Source organism: Nannobrachium achirus, assembly GCF_963921795.1.
Source record: "Nannobrachium achirus genome assembly, chromosome: 16".
NCBI classification, from domain to species: Eukaryota; Metazoa; Chordata; class Actinopteri; order Myctophiformes; family Myctophidae; genus Nannobrachium; species Nannobrachium achirus.
Window position 1 is genome coordinate 7,498,642 of NC_137823.1, and position 19,863 is coordinate 7,518,504.

General features: G+C 44.9%; 2 protein-coding genes across 2 annotated transcripts in view; both read right to left on the reverse strand.

Annotated features, from left to right (window-relative positions):
• Nucleotides 1–305: 305 nt before the first annotated feature.
• Nucleotides 306–19,863, reverse strand: part of wdr91 (WD repeat domain 91) — a 39,907-nt gene continuing 20,349 nt past the window's right edge. Inside the window, exons 9-18 of the mRNA XM_080743951.1 lie at nucleotides 19,001–19,233; nucleotides 14,159–14,213; nucleotides 12,994–13,089; nucleotides 12,188–12,282; nucleotides 10,905–11,040; nucleotides 9,649–9,757; nucleotides 8,694–8,806; nucleotides 4,710–4,817; nucleotides 2,974–3,063; nucleotides 306–2,330 (exon numbers count right to left, since the gene is read on the reverse strand). Coding sequence (XP_080600077.1) covers nucleotides 2,160–2,330; nucleotides 2,974–3,063; nucleotides 4,710–4,817; nucleotides 8,694–8,806; nucleotides 9,649–9,757; nucleotides 10,905–11,040; nucleotides 12,188–12,282; nucleotides 12,994–13,089; nucleotides 14,159–14,213; nucleotides 19,001–19,233 — 1,206 coding nt within the window. The 3' untranslated portion in view covers nucleotides 306–2,159. The remainder of the gene's footprint in view (nucleotides 2,331–2,973; nucleotides 3,064–4,709; nucleotides 4,818–8,693; nucleotides 8,807–9,648; nucleotides 9,758–10,904; nucleotides 11,041–12,187; nucleotides 12,283–12,993; nucleotides 13,090–14,158; nucleotides 14,214–19,000; nucleotides 19,234–19,863) is intronic.
• LOC308300272 (density-regulated protein-like) lies at nucleotides 16,727–17,368 on the reverse strand (the record flags this gene model as incomplete). Its single annotated transcript, XM_080744092.1, has 1 exon — nucleotides 16,727–17,368. One exon carries the CDS (start codon nucleotides 17,366–17,368, stop codon nucleotides 16,727–16,729), a length of 642 nt encoding a protein of 213 aa, XP_080600218.1.

Below are 19,863 nucleotides of genomic sequence, written 5' to 3' on the forward strand. Positions count from 1 at the left end.
GAGAAAAGTTTGGTACACCCAGTAATCAAGTCGTGGAACAGTACAGGGTACATAGTCCGAGCATTTCGGGCAGAAATCGTGCACTTGATAGAAGCATGAAATTTGGCACAGTTAGAACATGCCATATGGAACATGTTTGGCTATAGGGCCATCGCATATTTGTCTTTGGAAACTTGTGGGACTCTGAATCCAATGCAAGCATTTGTTTTGGCACGAATAACATTCCTTTCTGAAAGGAATGTTTTTCGTATATGGCATGTTCTAACTGTGTGCCACATTTCATGCTTCTATCATGAAGTGCACGATTCCATGAACATACTGCCCGAAACGCCTGGACTAACAGTCAGTGGAACAATGGAAATACGATGGTAATAAGTAAAGAAGCAGACATGAAAGAGTCTCACACTTTATTTACCCATTGAGGACATTAAGGACCCCCAAATGTAATAATCTCAATAATACTTAAAACCTTATGTTGGTTTGTTTACTGTTGAGTGAGAAAACCATGTTGTACATTGAGTTAATTATCTGGGGACCCTTCAAAATGATGTGGGGACCCCTCTGGGGGACATGGGGTCCCGACTCACAGGTTGAGAACCAGTGGTTTAGAGAATATATACTATATTTAGACAATAAAATGTGAACTTCTCTGTCAGTCTAGGCCCGAGAGAGAGAGAGAGAGAGAGAGACTTCAATCAGGTCCTCAATCAGTCATTAGGAGCGTGCTCACTAGGTCCTGGTTAGCCTGGCGGGGCCTGACGTCATACTGCGTTCACTCACTCATTCCTTCCCCAGTATAACGTCTGGCCTTCCGGGTATAGGCAGTGAGTATATTGATTATTTTCTGATCGGGGCCAATCAGTGACTGCTGTCCGCACAGCAAACGTAGTCTTCCTGACAACAAGTGAAAAGCTTTCCCTGATTGGTCCATGTGTAGACGGTGATGTAGATGCATGCTGCAGCATTTTCAAAACAACAATGGCTACCCTCGATGCAACAAGTGTAACAGTTAACGCTCCAACGATAAAACAAGCAATAAGTGCAGTTATTTCAGAGTTGGAATCAATTACAACAATTAAAAAGGAACACGGGGGATGCACTAGCGGAGTTCATCGGCCGAAAAGACGTGTTTGTTTGCCGTTCTTCCGACTGGCTGAGAGATGTTTTGCTACGCTGATTGGTTAGAGGAGTCTGTCTGTCATGGCAAGTACTCCCGCCCACTTTTCAAGCTGCCAATAGGCCGAAGGAATGAGTGAGTGAACGCAGTATGACGTCAGGCCCCGCCAGGCTAGGTCCTGGTGGCCACTGGCCATGCTCAGTAGGTAGGTATACAAACCCATAGACATAGAAAGGTAGACGCCTCCTCCAGCTCTGGGGCGTCTGTAAAAAACGTATAGGCAATTTTTAAGGAATCCTTCCTTGTGTGTCACAGAAACGGATGTTCGGTAGGCCAACGAGGCAGGACTCCCTCTTTCCCAGAGGCACTTGCTTGGGCAATGTAAACGTTTGTCTCCTCATGCCAATAAAGCTCCTTTTAATTGAATTGAAGTCCTGGAAAAGATGCGCTGTGACTGAGTGGCAGAGTGCCTTCCCTTTTTTACAGGACGCTCCAATGAACTGCAGCGACGAACGAGGTGCCTGGCGTTCTACCGATGTTTCTGGTTCACATTGGCACATTTCCTGGGGCAATCTGCCCAGCTCATGCATGCCACACGTGTCTTCTTTTTTAGTTTTTTACTCTCAAAAAGCGCCTGCAATGTAGTGCATTTGAAACTACATTGCAGTGCACATCATGGGATGATCACTGCTTGCCTCCTGTGAATTGTTTTATTTTTATTTTTTGTTTATTTTATTTTTATTTCGTTGCTGAGTGAGGTCAGCAGACAAAGTGACATGAGTGAGATGAAAAAAAACTGGGTGAAATGTGCCAATGTGAACCAGAAACATCGCTATATCTATGTAAAAAGCTAGGAATGTTTACATCGCCAAAGCAAGCATCCCTGATGTTGCGCGGCTAAGCTGTTCTTGAGCGCTGCGTTCGAAAATACCCGGCCCCACCTGCCTCTGATTGGCCTAGAGAACTTAAGTTTCTGTGATGCAAGTGGAAGCGTGCTTCTGATTTCCGATGCCCAGTAGGTCTTGATGGCTACAGAACATGCTCAGTAGGTCTTGTGGGCTAGGAGCGTGCTCAGTCTGATCTTGCCGTCCATGCTGCCGGTCAGACAGGCTCCACAGTCCACGGCGCAGCACCAATCCACCGTTACCACCGAAACGCGATGTCCGCCCAGCGACAGCACGTTGTTCAGCCACGGCTCCTCGCCATTGGTCAGCTGGAGGGGGGCGGAAAATGGTCAACTTAACATACTGAACACTATGGGTGCGTTCGGAAATAGTGTTGTCGTTTGTTTATTTGGTGTGGTGTCATTCGAACACCCAGTAGTGCTGAGTGTGCAGCACTGAAAGACTCTACTCGGACGATGGGGTTTTACAGTGTGGTGCGTCAGTGTTTTGATTGGTTGGTTTTCATGGCCGTGTCTCGAGCGCTTCTCAGCGGTGAACGATGGAGGAAATGATCGCAAAATTTCAAGATTTGCTGCTTTTTGGTCGTTTGTGTTTCACACACTTCAACGTGTAAACTAACAGCACTTCCTGCTGTTATGAGTTGTTATGAGTTAAATTACCTCTCAATAGCAACGTTACGTTAGCAACGGCTGCTTTTCAGAGGCACAGCTGCCTCTTAACTGGTCGTTGGTGAATAAGCCACAGTGAGTGCACTCTACGTCTCCGCACCTTTCCGAACGCACCCATGATTATGTTACAATGTTATAGATTATGTTTTCATACATGGTGCCTGGTAGATGTTATGTTTTATACATGGTACCTGGTAGATGTTGTGTTTTATACGTGGTACCTGGTGGATGTTATGTTTTTATACATGGTACCTGGTAGATGTTATTGTTTTATACATGTTACCTGGTAGATGACTCCTCCAGTGTTAGAGCAGGTCAGAACGTGTTGCCCTTCGGAGTCGAACGCAAACAGACGACCTCTAGGAACCTGAACCTGTATAGGTAATAACACATAACACATCATTTATCATTAATTACACTTTCTCATCAACACTCTTACTGCCGTGACGAACGCTCGTCATTCATTTCACGCTGCCATAACGAGTGTTCGTCAATTCCCCAGTAGAGCCTGACCGAGCACATGGGGGGAGGGGGAGGTTTATCTGCTCTGAAACGGGACCTCGATTATGGCAAGACCTGCCCGCGGAAGCTTGTGATTGGTTGCGTACAGGTGCCAAAAGATTGACTATTCTGGCCCCCTGGTTTACAACTTCTAAGGCCAGGGCTCCACTGGGGGGCGTTGTGCTGCTCTGCGTCGTGGCGGCTTCATTGATGCCGTCACGTTGACGTCCGACCGGCTCCCCCGCAGTGGCTGTGAGTTATTCGTTCTAAATGGCAATATCCCATTTCCAACACAACATGAAAATTTCAAATTGCACTTTCAAACAGGACTAAAACTATTTGTGACCGACCTGAATGTTCATGTTGTCACACAAACAGCAGAGAGCAACAATGCACAACTGACCACTTTGTTTTGTCATGATTATAGCCTGTTGTGTTTATACATCATTTTATCAAAGAAGACCACTGTAATTACATGAAAAATATGCTAGGATTTGTGGGACATCTAGTCATCCTTGTGAATGGATAGCCAACAGCAGAAAAGGACTTAAATACATTTAAATACCAGTAAGACTCCCTAATCGGGAGATAAGCGACCGTCAGGTCGCAACGTGATTTTAGGCCAAAATTTGTAGGAGCAGTGTCCAAAAATGTGTTTGAAAAAATCTGCCTGATGGTGGCGCTATATGGGACAGATCCATGTTGATGACATGAGTGTAGACATACTGTGTAGCGATTTGCGTGATTTTAGGACCAAATCTGTAGGAGTAGTGTCCAAAAATGTGTTTTAAAAGGTGGCGCTAAATGGGACAGATCCATGTTGATGAGATGAGTCTAGACATACTGTGTACAGATTTGCGTGATTTTAGGGCAAAAATTGTAGGTGCAGTGTCCAAAAATGTGTTTTGCAAGAATCGGCCTCATGGTGGCGCTAGAAGAGGGCCATGTGAGAATTGATGGGTGGAGGTTGTGGTTTGACAGGCAAGGAGTGTGTGTGCAAAATTTCACATGGATAGGGGCAACGATGGCGGAGATATGAGTAGGGCAAAAGTGTGACGTGACAGACAGACTGACGGACGGACTGACGGACAGACAGACAGACAGGCGGTGGAGGTTTTGATAGTAAGTGCGACCTGACGGTCGCAATAAGATGCAATTACATTTAATCATATTTTATACATACTGGACTGTTGTGGACGGCATAAAAACTTTGAACAGGGGGGATTTTTTTGTGTTTGGACGTCGTCACGTACGCAGCACACAGCAGTGCGACGTTGGCAGTGGAGCACCCTTCATTGATTAAAACGGGAGCGTTCCCAGCGTTGACGTTACGCTCGGCGCGCCCGGTGGAGCCTGGGGGGAACGGCGCTGAGTCGCATCGCTCGACACGGCGACTCGCTCGCTTTAGCTCGCTGGTCGGTGTCTCGCGTGGGTCAAGTCCACTTGAACCGGCACGCCTCCGTTGCCTCCACCTTAATATCAATAGGAGTTTATAATATGACAAGATCTAATTAGTACCTGTTTGTATCCACTGTATCCAGACAGTACGAAGGGTCCAGTAGCATCCTGAGGCAACTCCTGTTCTGACAGCTTTACCCCACACTGATGGATGTTCCACTGTACAAACTACACGCACGCACGCACGCACGCACGCACGCACAAACGCACGCACGCACACACACACGCACACGCACGCACACGCACGCACACACGCACACACGTAGACACACATTTTAAGTATTTATTTATGTCCACATAAGGGAGAAACATACAGGGACACAAATATCATTGGTGCAGCAAGAATACATTCACAACATCATGGCATAGTACATTTTCAGGATACAATGGACAGTCCACTCAGTGGTATAAGTAACATTCTAAAACGGCTAGTTCCAGTCCTTGATTCTGATTGGCTGGTTGCTGGGGTATATGAGACTACAATCCACACCTTGAATCAGTTTATATCAAACCCAGGTGCGTTATTTCTTTCCACAGTGTTCCACAGTGAACCAATTATCTGCACCTGTGTTGTTTCTGCAGCCTGGTCAGGAACTACTTTCTTGTAGCTGGGGACTACTTTCTTGCGGAGCAGACCTTATTGTGTATTATTAGTTAAGTAGAACAGTTTTAATTGGTACACGTCTATGATTTTTCATGTTGCCATATTGTAACCGTTTTAGAAAAGCAATAAGCCACGCGAGGCTTGTGGTTACCTGTATTTTAAGCCGGTGTAAAATACCAGGTAACCACTCGCCTCTTGTGGCTTATTGCTTCAGTATGTCACTCAGTAATCTACATGTATGGGTATACGTAACAGAGTCTCCGCCATATGTGGCGGCTGTCAATCATGGCAGAGACATCACATTACTTTGCCAGCCTTTTTGCCTCCTTTTTGGGCATCCCAAGAAGTTGAAACCCTCTAGCGACCAATCTGTGACCAATCTGTGGATATAATGTCCGAGGCTAAGGGTCAAAGGTGCTGCCATCTCTAATACAGACACTTCCCTGGACTCTTCATCAACCACAACAACATCTGGTGTATTAGCAGTCAAGGATGTAAATATGGCTGGGTTGTCACAGAGATGAAACATGGATGAAATGACGCGGGTCGGGTCATTTCATGTTTGTACATTCTCACTGAGGGTGCATGATATTTAGATAATGTCCTTTGCTATGAGTAATTTTTTCAACGTAATTTCATTGACAAATAAACTACATTTTCCATGAATTAGAAAACAAATGTAGTGAAAACAGTCACTAGTTTGGGTCGTAGGCAAATGTCTAATCTCTCGTTTGGGTCACAAGCTAAAAAGTTTGGGAACCTGTTATTTTTTTTTATTATTTTATTTTATCTGTGTTTTGTTGTGTTTTTTGTTTTATTATTGTTAATTCTTCATTGTGCAATCTTAATAAAGACAAAGTTAAAAAAGTAGTTTGGGAACCACTGCTGTACATAATCATGTTCTTTGGTTGACGTTTTTCATTACCATTAGCTGCCATTTTTTCACCGGATTGTCCTCTAAAATAACAAGTCAGGTAATGATAGCCAGCAGAAAGGCTGTTCAACATATACAAAGTCTGTAGTAATAGTAGTAGTAGAAACACACTTTACAGTATCACCCGTATCGCTTCCAATTCATCTGACTTCCCACAGCCTCATGGTCTGATATGAACAATAAGGCCATCACACGATTAGCACTCAATAACTAATTACACTGATCGCCCTCTGTATCAATAACAATATCAACTAGAAGTACTGTTGCTACGAAACAGTGTGGGCTCGCTCGTAAAGAAATACATTTAAAAAATAGCAGATATCAAACCTTGCTTCGAAGTGAAGCGGTGAACTTTTATTCTATGTGTTCTAGAGCTATGAACTCTGTGTTCTAGATCTATACATTCTGTGTTCTAGATCTATACTTTCTATGTGCTTTAGTTCTATATTTTTATGAATTCTGAATGAATGAATGATTTTATCTGGAGGGCCGAATTGTCATGTGAAGCTTGACCAATCCTCAATTCTGGACGCACGGGACACACATATTTTTCAAAAAAAAAAAAAAAAAAATTGTCATGTGAAGCTTCAAAGTATGGTCTCATTGGACATTTTTTCGCTTCCAATGAATGGCTTTGTGTGTATCACGCCCATATATGGTCATTTCAGTCCAGAATGAACAGGCTTTTTCAAAAACAGAATGTCCGTTTAATTACCATATATGGTGATCTCAGTCCAGAATGAACAGGGTTTTTCAAAAACACAAAGTATGTTACCTTATGTCCATATATGGTCACTCCAGGCCAGAATGAACAGGTTTTTCCTGTCCCACAGAATGTCCGTTTAATTACCATATATGGTGATCTCAGTCCAGAATGAACAGGGTTTTTCAAAAACACATAAGTATGTTACCTTATGTCCATATATGGTCACTCCAGGCCAGAATGAACAGGTTTTTCCTGTCCCGTACGTGTAAAATATCAGTCCAGAATGAATAGGCTTTTTCAAAAAGCAAAATGTCGATGTCCCTCCCGGTTAGATGAATGGATACTTTGAGGATTGGTCAAGCTTCACATGATAATTTGGCCTTCAGGGTTTAAAAAATGTAGTAAGCCACAAATACATTCAGAATAGAGGTTTTATCTGTCCACCGCTTCACTTCGAACCGAGGTTTGATTTTTAATCATCCAATCATCAGACCGGGACGGACGGGACACACATATTCTGGATGTACGGGACAGATAAAACCTGTTCATTCTGGACTGGAATGACCATATATGGACATGTACGGGACACACAAAGCCACTCCTTGGAGGCGTCTTTCATTGCTTCAAAAAATAACTAAAATAAAAACTCTGAATCAAATACATTTTTGCGGAGAATAAACTTGACCTATAAAGATTTGGTAGAACCTACTGGTCTCGCTTTTCAGCGGGCCCACAACTAAGACGATGCAATTGGGAAATTGCAAGTGTGGTTGCCTATTTAGTGTCTGAGTAGCCAAATTGTCATGTGAAGCAATAAAGGCCCCCATTGGGGGGGCTTCACAATTGACAGATTTACAGATCACTGCTCCACTGATGAATTTACAATGGGTTTATATAGGAACAGGGGCGTCACAAGGGGTAGGAAAGTGGGACTGAGTTACCAGGGCCCAAGGTGGAGGGGCCCTGGTAACTTTAGCTATTGAAAAATAGCAGATATACAAGCTCACAGCGCGGCACCGAGTGCCGCGCTGCGAGCTTGTAGATCTGCTATTTTTGAAAAGTCGTGAAAATGTGTGCAAATCTTTGAACATGTATTTTTTAAGTGAACATTTGTAACTCAAATTTTGCTTCCGGGGGGGGGGGGGGGGGTCCCTGGAACTAAATATTTTGAGATGGGGGTCCGTGGCCAAATTCATATCATTTTGGGGGTCCTTCACATGAAAAAGTTTGAGCATCACTGACATGGAAACATGGGTTTCTTGCACACATTTTCACAATTTTTCAAAAATAGCAGATCTACAAGCTACAGCTGTGAGCTTGTATATCTGCTATTTCTTCAATAGTTAACATTCATGGGGGGCCCGCAGTGAATCCTTGTACCCAGGGCCCAGAATTTGGTGTGACGCCCCTGTATAGGAAGGGTAGCCTCACACTGCCCTCAAGTATAAAACAAGGAAAACATACAGTACTGTATAATGAATACCGTGGTATGGTGAAATCAGATGGGGCCAATTCTGTGTTACAATTATAATAGTAGCATGGATCATTAAATGAAAACCTTGACAGTGCTGGTTTTCTTTCTCTTGAGAGACATCAAAAAGTTAAAAAGTTAAAATACTTCATGTATTGAAGGCAGGAAATATAGCCTATAACGTGGCTATGCCTCTGGAGAATATTGTGGTTGAAAACACTGTTGATTTTTTGTGTTCCTGTGCTCACCATCCCGGCACAACGAATTGGGGGACCCCTCTGGGATTACAGTAGTAAGATAGTAGTAATATTAATAACAGCAGCGGTTACCTTTCCGTCCTCTCCGACGGTAAAGACGGTGTTTTCGTCTCGGCTGAATTCCACGGTGTAAACCTCTCCGTCGTGAGCACGCCACGACATGGCACACTCATACCTCTGCATGTCTGAGATAGAAACATTATAATTGTTTATTTCTTTTTTTTTAATCCCACGATTTTGCAACCCATTTTTCACCCAGTGCCGATTATCTAGTGTAATCCTGGGCGCTACACTCTCTCTGCCAACCTGGGGTGAGCAACGGACTGACCTCATGCTTCCTTCTATGCATGAGCAGTCCAAGCCACTTCTTTTCACCTGACAGTGGGGATTTCCCCGGTTGGACGTAAGGCGTGTTATTCCAACCAGTTCCTTTCCCCTCCACCAGGGGGAGGCAGTATGGAGACCAGGATTACTGCATGTTTTTGTGAGGGTATCTACCCTAGGAGACACGGGGAGAACGTGCAAACTCCACACAGAAAGGCCCTATCGCCAACCCCACTTAAGGTGTGGGCACTGATGACGGGGAGGAGGGAACACGTCCCCAGCACCCACAGCGTCCCCCAGTGGGAATCAAACCCAGGAGCTTCTAGCTGTGAGGTGACAGCACTACTGACGCCTGGCGCCACCGTGCCCCCTTAATTGTTTATTTCTATACAAATAAAAGTCATTTGAACCCTTCTCTTTCAACCTGCTCTGAGATAAAAGGTCCTGGACTGGAGTCCCACAGGGTTCCATACTAGGCCCGTCCTGTTTTCCCTCCATACTGAATACCTCCGCCAAACACAGCTAATCTAAAGGAAAATGTAATGTAATGCACAACGCAATGTACAAAACTATTATCTCCCAAATGTCTGTCAAGTTTAAACTTAACATAATTTAAGATGTCCAAACCCAGTCTAGTAGGTAGTTAGAGTGACTGTCACTCTAGTTAGCGGTTACTAGTTAATTAGTGTAAGTGTCGGCTCACCAAACAGCCTGATGACTCCATCAGCCGCTCCAGTCACCAACAGGTTTCCGTTATGATTGAAGGCTGTGCAGTTTATTGCTACTGGTCTGGGCTCTAAGGAGAACTGGAGCTGGGGGATGGGGGGAGAGAGAGAGAGAGAGAGAGAGAGAGAGAGAGAGAGAGAGACAGAGACAGATGGATTACTGCTACTGGCGTTGTCCAGAAAATTAAAGACCCAATGAAATGACTATTTTGGGTATTTTATTTTGAAGATTCAGTTTGAAAAGGAAGCCTGTGTGTTTCTGAACCAATCCGAGGGGACCAGCCCGTCAGGCGATGGGATTATGGGAGTAATGGGAGCCAGCAATGGGAAACAAACAGGTGAATGTAATCAAAGGTTCATTTATATGCAAGCGGACCTGTCGATGTCATCACTTTTTGAATTTCTGTTCACAGGAAGTAATTAAGAATGGCCTATTTAGGGACCTTTGATATAAATAAACACAAAAATGGTTTATTTTCTATTTTTTTGGCATCTAGTGTTAGGAATGCCCATATGATTACCACGGATAAGCTCTAAAAGTGTGAAAAACTTATTTTTCATTTCACTGGATCTTTAAGTTTGGTTTATACTTCGATGTACGGACCATATCGCGCGTCGAACATCAACGATCTGCAAGCCCAGTTGTGTGCTTGTAAATCGCTGATACCGTCGTTCATCAAAGCATAACTCCGTAAGTCAGTATACACATAACGGGCATAGAAGGAGGATGGGAAGCTCACTAGTTGTAATGAGAGGCAGCAGTCAGTACGTTCTATGTGTACACATACAGTATCTATGCTCTGGGCGCTGGGACTCAGCACACACGGAAGGGTCCGTTCACTTGCATTGAAGAGTGATCTAGGCATGCGCAAAACTCCACATTGTGAGTGAATGGTGGCTCTGTGCTCTAGATTTCTGCGCCCACATTATTACATTTAGACAGCATAGAGTGGTTTTATCTACATTTAATGTCAGATTATACATTTCAGTCACTAGTCATTAACTATATAATAGTTTCCTTGTTGGTTTGATCATTTTAAATATATATATATAAAAGGCCATGTCTATTCAAGGAAGATATGGGTTGGGGAGAGCTGGGGAGAGGTGGTGTGGCACACTTGCGCTCCTATTAATGAGCCGCGGCTGGAGAAGAGTCTAGGACAGGTGGAGCGTTGTCCAGGGTGTTTTAAGGAAGGGAGAAGAGTCTGCAACGTGTCAGTTTGTTAACAGTTACCTGTTCCTTGACCGTCTTGGTGTCCCACAGCAGCAGTTTGCCTTCAGCCAGTGCAGGACGTCGCAGGTTCGATTCCGCTGCTGCCGCCGAGCAAACGAAGGACGAGCCACTGGGGCTGCAGGCCAGAGACAGGATCCTGGAACAGTGATTGATTGATTTGATTTGATTGATTATACGGTACATACTGTACACAAAGGGGTCTTCAAAGTGAGTGACGGGGCACCCTGGGGTGCCGTGACGGGATGGTGTTTTCCTCTGGTGTTTCAGTCCGAGCGTATCAAAGGGTGCGTTCGGAAATGCGCACTGGGTGTGTGTTCAATGTAGTGAGTGCCTAAACCTAACCCTAATCCTAACCCTAACCTCAGTAAAACTATGCCTAACCCTAACCCTAACCTCAGTAAAACTATGCCTAAACCTAACCATAACCCCTAACCCTAACCACAAACGGGGCGCATTTACGAACACACCCTTTGATACACTCGGACTGAATCACCAGCAGAAAACACTCTCCCGTGCCGTGACGGCAGTCCAGGGTGCCGTGAGATTAGTATTTGGAATTCATTTGGACACTTTAAAAAAAATTTAGTATCATTTTAAACTTGAAGTACAAAGTTATTTTCAGTCAGTTCTAACCAAAATGGCTGTTATCTCAACGTTTTCCTTGCAATATAATCACTAAAATATCGTCACTGTCGGGCAGAAACCTTGTATCTCCAAGTTTCAAATGTGTACGTCTTTTGGTAAAGCAAAGCCCTGCTTCATCATACAAGACTGTCGCACAAAACTAGTGAAAACAGCCGATCTACAAGCACACAACGCCTCGGGATGCGAGGCGTTGCGTGCTTGTAGATCTGCTGTTTTCACTAGTTTAGTACATTTTATAGATGATAAATACAAAACAAACGGTTTTGGACATATAAGGTATGAGGACATACAACGACGATATGCTATAAATATAAGGTGCTGGGAGTGAAAATTATAATGTAGGGGTGCCTCGGATTAAGAAAATATTTATGGGGTGACCTGAGACAAAAGAGTTTGGGAACCCCTGCACTAGTCTATCTAGCCTTGTAATTTATATCAGGTTGATGGCGACATCACCAAGAATGCTGGTCCCTCATTGGCTAAAGATTTGGACTCTCTGATTGGCTACGGGCGGAAACACAGACACACAGCACAAACGCAGATACAGAAACACAGAACAGAGCGAGTAATAATGCTACTGTTTTATTATTCATAATAATATTACTATTTTTTAAATATGAATATTAATAAATGTTTACCGTGGATGAGCTTCATCAACATTCATCTCGATCAGGTTCTTTTTGGCATCGGTGTCGTACAGTCTGACCGTTCCCTGAGCGCTGCCTAGCAACAGCTACACACACAGACACACGCACACACGCGCACACACACACACACACACACACACACACACACACACACACACACACACACACACACACACACACACACACACACACACACAATATACCAGTAAGACGCCAAAGGGCGAAAAGCGACCTCGCCCTTTAGGTTGCCCTATCAGGACATCATCTGGGAATCAGATGTAGAGGTCAGCTCCATATATTATATGGAGATCTATGATCCAGTCGTCTCCATGTATGGATATCCAGGGTTTGCTCTTTGATGAGGTGATGTCACAACAATGTGATGTCACAACAATGTGATATCACAACAGCTACAGACTATAGGCGTTATTCACTCACGGACGTACATACAAGATGTAACGGTTTTCATAGTTAACTGTGACCTATGGTCGCAACAAATTAACACAACTGTGCACATAAACTGTACATGTCACGGACAAAGAAACGCACGCACGCACGCACGCACGCACGCACGCACGCACGCACGCACGCACGCACGCACGCACGCACGCACGCACGCACGCACGCACGCACGCACGCACGCACGCACGCACACACACACACACACACACACACACACACACACACACACACACACACACACACACACACACACACACACACACACACACACACACACACACACACACACACACACACACACACACACACACACACACACACACTCTCTCTCTTACCAGTCGGTCAGGCTTGGTCGCCCACTCTAAGGACAGCAGAGGTGATTTGGACATGATGGTAGCTTTGGTCTGAATGACTGGATTAAACGACCACACCTGTAGATTAAATTAACATTATTAATTAATTACATTAAATGACCACAACTAGAAATTAAATTAACATGATTAATTGCATTACAATCATTACATTAAATGGCCACACCTAGAGAGGAGGGATTCAATGAATTAGATGAAATTAATTAGATGAAATGACCACACCTTGATAATAGATTAAACAAGAAAAGATGCAATTGGAAATTGCAAGTGTGGTTGCTGACGGTTGCTGACTATATTCTACAGTAAGCTAACTGTCATGTGAAGCTCCACCAATTGATTCCCACTCCCATTGATTCCCTATTGATTCCCTATCCCTGCCATTTCCAATGGCAGCGGAAAAGTTACCCTAGTAATCAATAAAGTTTCCCCAGGACTATAATGTGTTGCCTGTAGGGCAACCACACTTAAGCCCTTTGCACACAGGACAGTTGCGTTTTTTTCGTTTGCGGCATGAATAAAACGCATTGGATTTGGTGTGCAAGGCTGTGCGGAATCAGCGCTGCGGATCCAAAAAGGAGTCATAAAAGGAGTGATGAGTTTTTTACCGCATGCGACAAGACGCACGAATCGAACTGGTTTCGATCGAGAAAAAAGCGCACGGCGGCAGCCACTCGTTGCACGGCTAATTCGGAGCCGGTGTGCATGAGGTCGTAGAGAATCATTGTTTTCTTTTCAAAAAATTATATTGTCCGTTTTATCCGTGCGGTTAAACGCGCCTGTGTGCAAAGGGCTTAATTGTGGGCCCGCCTGAAAGGCAAGAACACTATGTTATCCTCATTATTTATAGTGAGTTCCGCCGCAGACAGTTCAAAGGCGAAAACACTATGGTTTCGTCATTATTTCCGCTGCGCTAGCCAATGAGGCGCAATTAGTGGAAAACAAATCTAGGAGTGGTGTTAGCTGGAGTATTGGTTGAGCTTCACATGACAGTTAGCACGCTGCAGAGTATAGTCACAAGCGAGCACACACTGTTTCGTAGGAACAGTATTTTTTCTAGTTAATTAGATGAAATGACCACACCTTGATAATAAGCATTTAAAGAAATAAAGATAAAATGTAAAATATGTACCTTGACCACGCCATCCACATCCAGACTGGCTACTCTCCTCCCCGAGCAATCCACCCTGTTAATGACATTAATTAAAATGAATTACTGTTAATAGCTACATTAATATACCTTTAAATATAACAATCCATCCTGATTATGACATTACTTCATACTAATTACTGTTTAATACACAAGTATACCTTTAAACATAACAATCCAAAAGCTTGTAGATCGTCTATTAAACAAATAATAATAGTAATCTTTATGTATTAACGTTATGGAGAACGCATTCTAACGCGATTAACCAGAGCTCTCAGCTGTGTGTGTGTGTGTGTGTGTGTGTGTGTGTGTGTGTGTACAGAGCTAGCGGGGGCTACCGGCAGCGGGGGGAAAGGTGGCAAGCCCCCGGCGAGAGGCAACATCCCCTCTCGGTGAAAACATTATGTCCGCCATTTCAACAATTAAACATAAACAAGCATATTCACATGAACAATGGTGAAGTAACAACCAGTTTTTGTGGATGAATATAATTTTTATATGCACATATGTATATATAGATTTGTATCTTTAGCTTTAGTGCTAGCCCAGTAGCCCAGTGGGAGCAGAGAAGCTGCTTTCTGAGGGCTGCGAGAGCGGCCCTGCGGGCGATGGGAAGAAAATGTACATAATACAGACATACAGTAAGTAACAGTCAATTCATTAATTTGATTGGCTTATCGCGCATTCCCACAATGACATAAAAAAAATATTAACTAGTTTTTAAGATGATTTGGTGACAGTACCCCTTTAGGTGACATAGCCACTTTAACTGATGAATAGCAACAACATTTAACCCAGTTGGTGTCTGTCTGTCCGTTTGAGTACGGCAACGCCAGCTGTTTTTAGAGGCATTAAAAGGACTTAAACCGTAGTGCCACTGTTCTCTGGAACCTGGAATTCATGCAGATTATTTTAGTTTGTATCACATTCCTGAGCCAATGATTTATGATTAATGATTCACTATTAACTATCAAATGAGATAATAAGCCATTTGTTAGGGTGAACGACTCCTTTAAGCATATTTGGATTATCACAATGATATCGTTGATCGCAATTATTTTTGACAAAATAATTGAGACGTGAAACGTTGCCGTCGTCCCATCAGACCTTCCACCAGACCTGTCCTGAAACACGAACCAAGAAGTCTAACGTGCGCGCGAGTCAGAGCATCAGAAACCCCGTGGCGCAATGAAAGTGAAGGGCGGCGCCTTCACCTCCAACCTCTCCCAGGGGTCATCATGACCCCTTCACGTCTTGAACTCTCCCAGGGGTCACAACCCCTTCTCCCATAGGTCAGTGTTTCTCATCCTTTTTGAAGCGGTGAAAACCGCTTCCAATGAATGGCTTTGTGTGTATCACGCCCATATATGGTCATTTCAGTCCAGAATGAACAGGCTTTTTCAAAAACAGAATGTCCGTTTAATTACCATATATGGTGATCTCAGTCCAGAATGAACAGGGATTTTCAAAAACACAAAGTATGTTACCTTATGTCCATATATGGTCACTCCAGGCCAGAATGAACAGGTTTTTCCTGTCTCGTACGTGTAAAATATCAGTCCAGAATGAATAGGCTTTTTCAAAAAGCAAAATGTCGATGTCCCTCCCGGTTAGATGAATGGATACTTTGAGGATTGGTCAAGCTTCACATGATAATTTGGCCTTCAGGGTTTAAAAAATGTAGTAAGCCACAAATACATTCAGAATAGAGGTTTTATCTGTCCACCGCTTCACTTCGAACCGAGGTTTGATTTTTTCTGCAAGGAAATACATTTCATGTCCCAAGAATCCATGGGCACACCAACATAATACGGGGATGTAAATATCGTCACTGCCGGGAAGAAACCTCGTATCTCCAAGTTTCAAATTTGTACCTTTATTCGCAAAGTAAAGCCCTGCTTCGTCATACAAGGCTGTCACACAACAGTAGTGAAAACAGCAGATCTACAAGCACACAACGCCACGCACACCGCGTGGCGTTGTGTGCTTGTAGATCGGCTGTTTTCACTAGTTGAAATCATTTTTGAGCGGTGGTAAACCGCTCCATAGAGTGGCTGTGCGTGTGTCTGTAGCCACTTTTCCTCAGCGTTTTACCATAGCAATGTGTTTTCCTCAGCGTTTTGCCATAGCAATATGTGTGTGTAGCCATATTACATCACCAATTACATCCTAGATCTATCTGTAGCCACTTTTCCTCAGCGGTTTGCCATATCAATGTGTTTTCCTCAGCGTTTTGCCATAGCAATATGTGTGTGTGTGTAGCCATATTACATCACCAATTACATCCTAGACCTATATCCTAGTCTTTTTCCTCAGCGTTTTGCCATAGCAATGTGTGTGTGTAGCCTGTATTACATCACCAATTACCAATTGATGACGTTATGCAAGCACGACCACCGCTCACTTCACATTGGGTGTGATTTTTAAAATGACAAATACAATACTAGATTTCAAGCAGTTTCAAGGGGCACACTTGACCCTTCTCAGGGGCACACCAAAGGTCCCCAGGCACAGCGGATGAGAAACAACTGCCATAGGACCATGACCTCTTCACTTCTTGACCTCTCCCAGGTCGTGGATGCATTCCCGGCTGACCTCCTCGGCCCACCTCTCCAGGATGACCTGCGCGAGGTCGTCGGTGACGTCTCCCTGGATGATGACCTCGTCCAGCGCGTCGGCGGCGGACACCCCGCACGAGAACCTCTGGGAGAAGAACCTCTTGGCCTCCTTCAGGTCCACCTGGCAGGTGGCCAGGCCGCTCACCCGCGTCACGTACTTCTTCTTGGCCCGCGGGACCCTGGCGATGGTGACCCGCTGAGGCCCCGTCGCCGCAGCAGAGCTCTTCTTCTGCTTCATCTGACCTCGGCCGCCTCGCTTCTGCCTCTTTCTCTCCTCTTCCTCGGCCTGCTCGCTCCCTCCCGCCACGCTCATCCTGGCGAAGGCCTCGGGGACGTTCCTCTCCAGCCACTGGCGGCATTTGGCCGGCTCCGCCGTGAACTCGCAGAACTCGGTGGGCAGCGAGCACACCCCGCAGTAGACCACCTTCAGCGGGTAGTCGAGGTCGGGCGTCGCGGTTCCGCGGCACTCCGCCTCGTGTTCCGTCGGGGAAGCGGACCGCGTCTCGTCCTCGGTAGGATCTATGATAGCTCTGTCTCGTACAGAGATGGACTGTAGATCCTCTGTGGCGGCCATCTTCAATGCTCCTCTAACACGACGACGCCGTCTTTATAATGTCAGCATGTCCGTCACCACCCAAATATGGACTTCCACACCGACATCATCAATATGAGGTCAGTCTAGCCCAAACCTCGCCAGAGTTTTCAGATAGTGTCTGTCAGTCTGTCTGTCTGCATAATGCAGATGGTCAAAGTCTGTGTGCTACAGAGTTTCCTTAATAATAATATATAATATCCAGTTATCCAACTAATATCTAGATGAGTCAGAAGGAAAGCTCTCTTTCTACCGAGGAATCTACTCTCCCCTCTGGTCATGAAGTGTGGGTCATGGTCGTGGATACAGGTTTTATGGCCGATAAGAGTTTTCTCAGACGGGTGTCTGTCCCTCTCCCTTAAAGGAGTCAGCTTAGGTGGTTGGGGCATCTAGTACGGAAGCCTCCCAATCATCTACCTAGGGAGGTCCTCGATGCCCCCCTGATGTCACTATCAACAACTGCGACCTGATATAAATAACATGGCACGCTCTGCTGGCGCACAAGTAGGCCATACATGGCCACCAGTGCACAAGATGCAAGTTGGCACCTCGACAGAGGGCAGCATAGAGGAGCACCAGCGAAGCGCGCAAAGCACTGTATTCAGTTTTCCTGCCACGTCCTCTGTGGCAAGTTGGTACCTCCACAGAGGGCAGTGTTTACCTGCAGTGCAGTATAGAGGAGTGGTGCATTGTGGGGGTTGTAGTCCTACCTGCAGTGTAGTTTTTACCTGCAGTGCAGTATAGAGGAGTGGTCCATTATGGGGATGTAGTGTTTACCTACAGTGAGGATGGTGCATTGTGGGGGTTGTAGTCCTACCTGCAGTGCAGTATAGAGGAGTGGTGCATTGTGGGGGTTGTAGTCCTACCTGCAGTGCAGTATAGAGGAGTGGTCCATTATGGGGATGTAGTGTTTACCTACAGTGAGGATGGTGCATTGTGGGGGTTGTAGTCCTACCTGCAGTGCAGTATAGAGGAGTGGTGCATTATGGGGGATGTAGTGTTTACCCGCAGTGCAGTATAGAGGAGTGGTGCAGTGCATTAGGGAGATGTGGTGTTTACCTGCAGTGCAGTATAGAGGAGTGGTGCATTATGGGGGATGTAGTGTTTACGCGCAGTGCAGTATAGAGGAGTGGTGCAGTGCATTATGGGGGATGTAGTGTTTACCTGCAGTGCAGTATAGAGGAGTGGTGCAGTTCATTATGGGGGATATAGTCCTACCTGCAGTGCAGTATAGAGGAGTGGTGCATTATGGGGGATGTAGTGTTTACCTGCAGTGTAGTATAGAGGAGTGGTGCATTATGGGGGATGTAGTGTTTACCTGCAGTGCAGTATAGAGGAGTGGTGCATTATGGGGGATGTAGTGTTTACCTGCAGTGCAGTATAGAGGAGTGGTGCATTATGGGGGATGTAGTGTTTACCTGCAGTGTAGTATAGAGGAGTGGTGCAGTGCATTATGGGGGATGTAGTGTTTATAGAGGAGTGGTGCATTATGGGGGATGTAGTGTTTACCTGCAGTGCAGTATAGAGGAGTGGTGCATTATGGGGGATGTAGTGTTTACCTGCAGTGTAGTATAGAGGAGTGGTGCAGTGCATTATGGGGGATGTAGTGTTTACCTGCAGTGTAGTATAGAGGAGTGGTGTTCTCCGTACTCCTCTTGGCTCAGCTTGATGAAGGGCGTGTCCACAGAGACGCTCCCCACCTCTTTCTCATTGGCTGCTGCAGAGGGGGCGGAGTCAGGGAGGGAGAGGGAGGGGTCAGGAGCGGCGTCAATTGGAGCTTCAATTGTTGTTGCTAATGATGAATATGATGAAGGATCCAGCTCAGTCTCTGCTCTCTTCTCCACCACCTGATAGGAGAGGAGAGGAGTATGCAGGGGCGTCAATTGGGTATGGCAGGGGTATGTAGCTGACATACCCTGGGTCCAGGGGGGAAAATAAAAGTTACTTTTAAATATAAATCCATGAATGTCTCTTTGTCTATCTGTTCTAGTTATTATGTTGTTAAATTACAGTAAAATAACTACAAATGCTAAATTTAACAAAGTGGTCACTTTAACAAGGTATTATAATTATATTCTCCACACTTTTATTGACAAAATGGTATATTCCCAGCTTCCACAGGTCAGCTGCACAGGTGAAATGCATTATTGTTAATTGTGGCATGTTTACTAACATGCCAAGTTTAGCTGCACCGAAAAAATTAAAATGAAATAAAATGTACTTCTTAAAAAAATGTATCATGCCTGTTACTAAGGTATGGCAACATGACGGGTGTTTTGCACTCGCGTGAAGGTGCGCGTGCAAGACACCAGTCATGTTGCCATACCTTAGCTTTTTCTGAACTGACGCCACTGGGAGCATGCATTTGTTCCTTGACCTGCTGGTGGCGCTATAACAGGTCAAGGTGTAAAGGGTGGCATTTGATCCTTGACCTAGCAGGAATGTGCGTGCAAAGTTTCATGGAAACTGCACGCTGC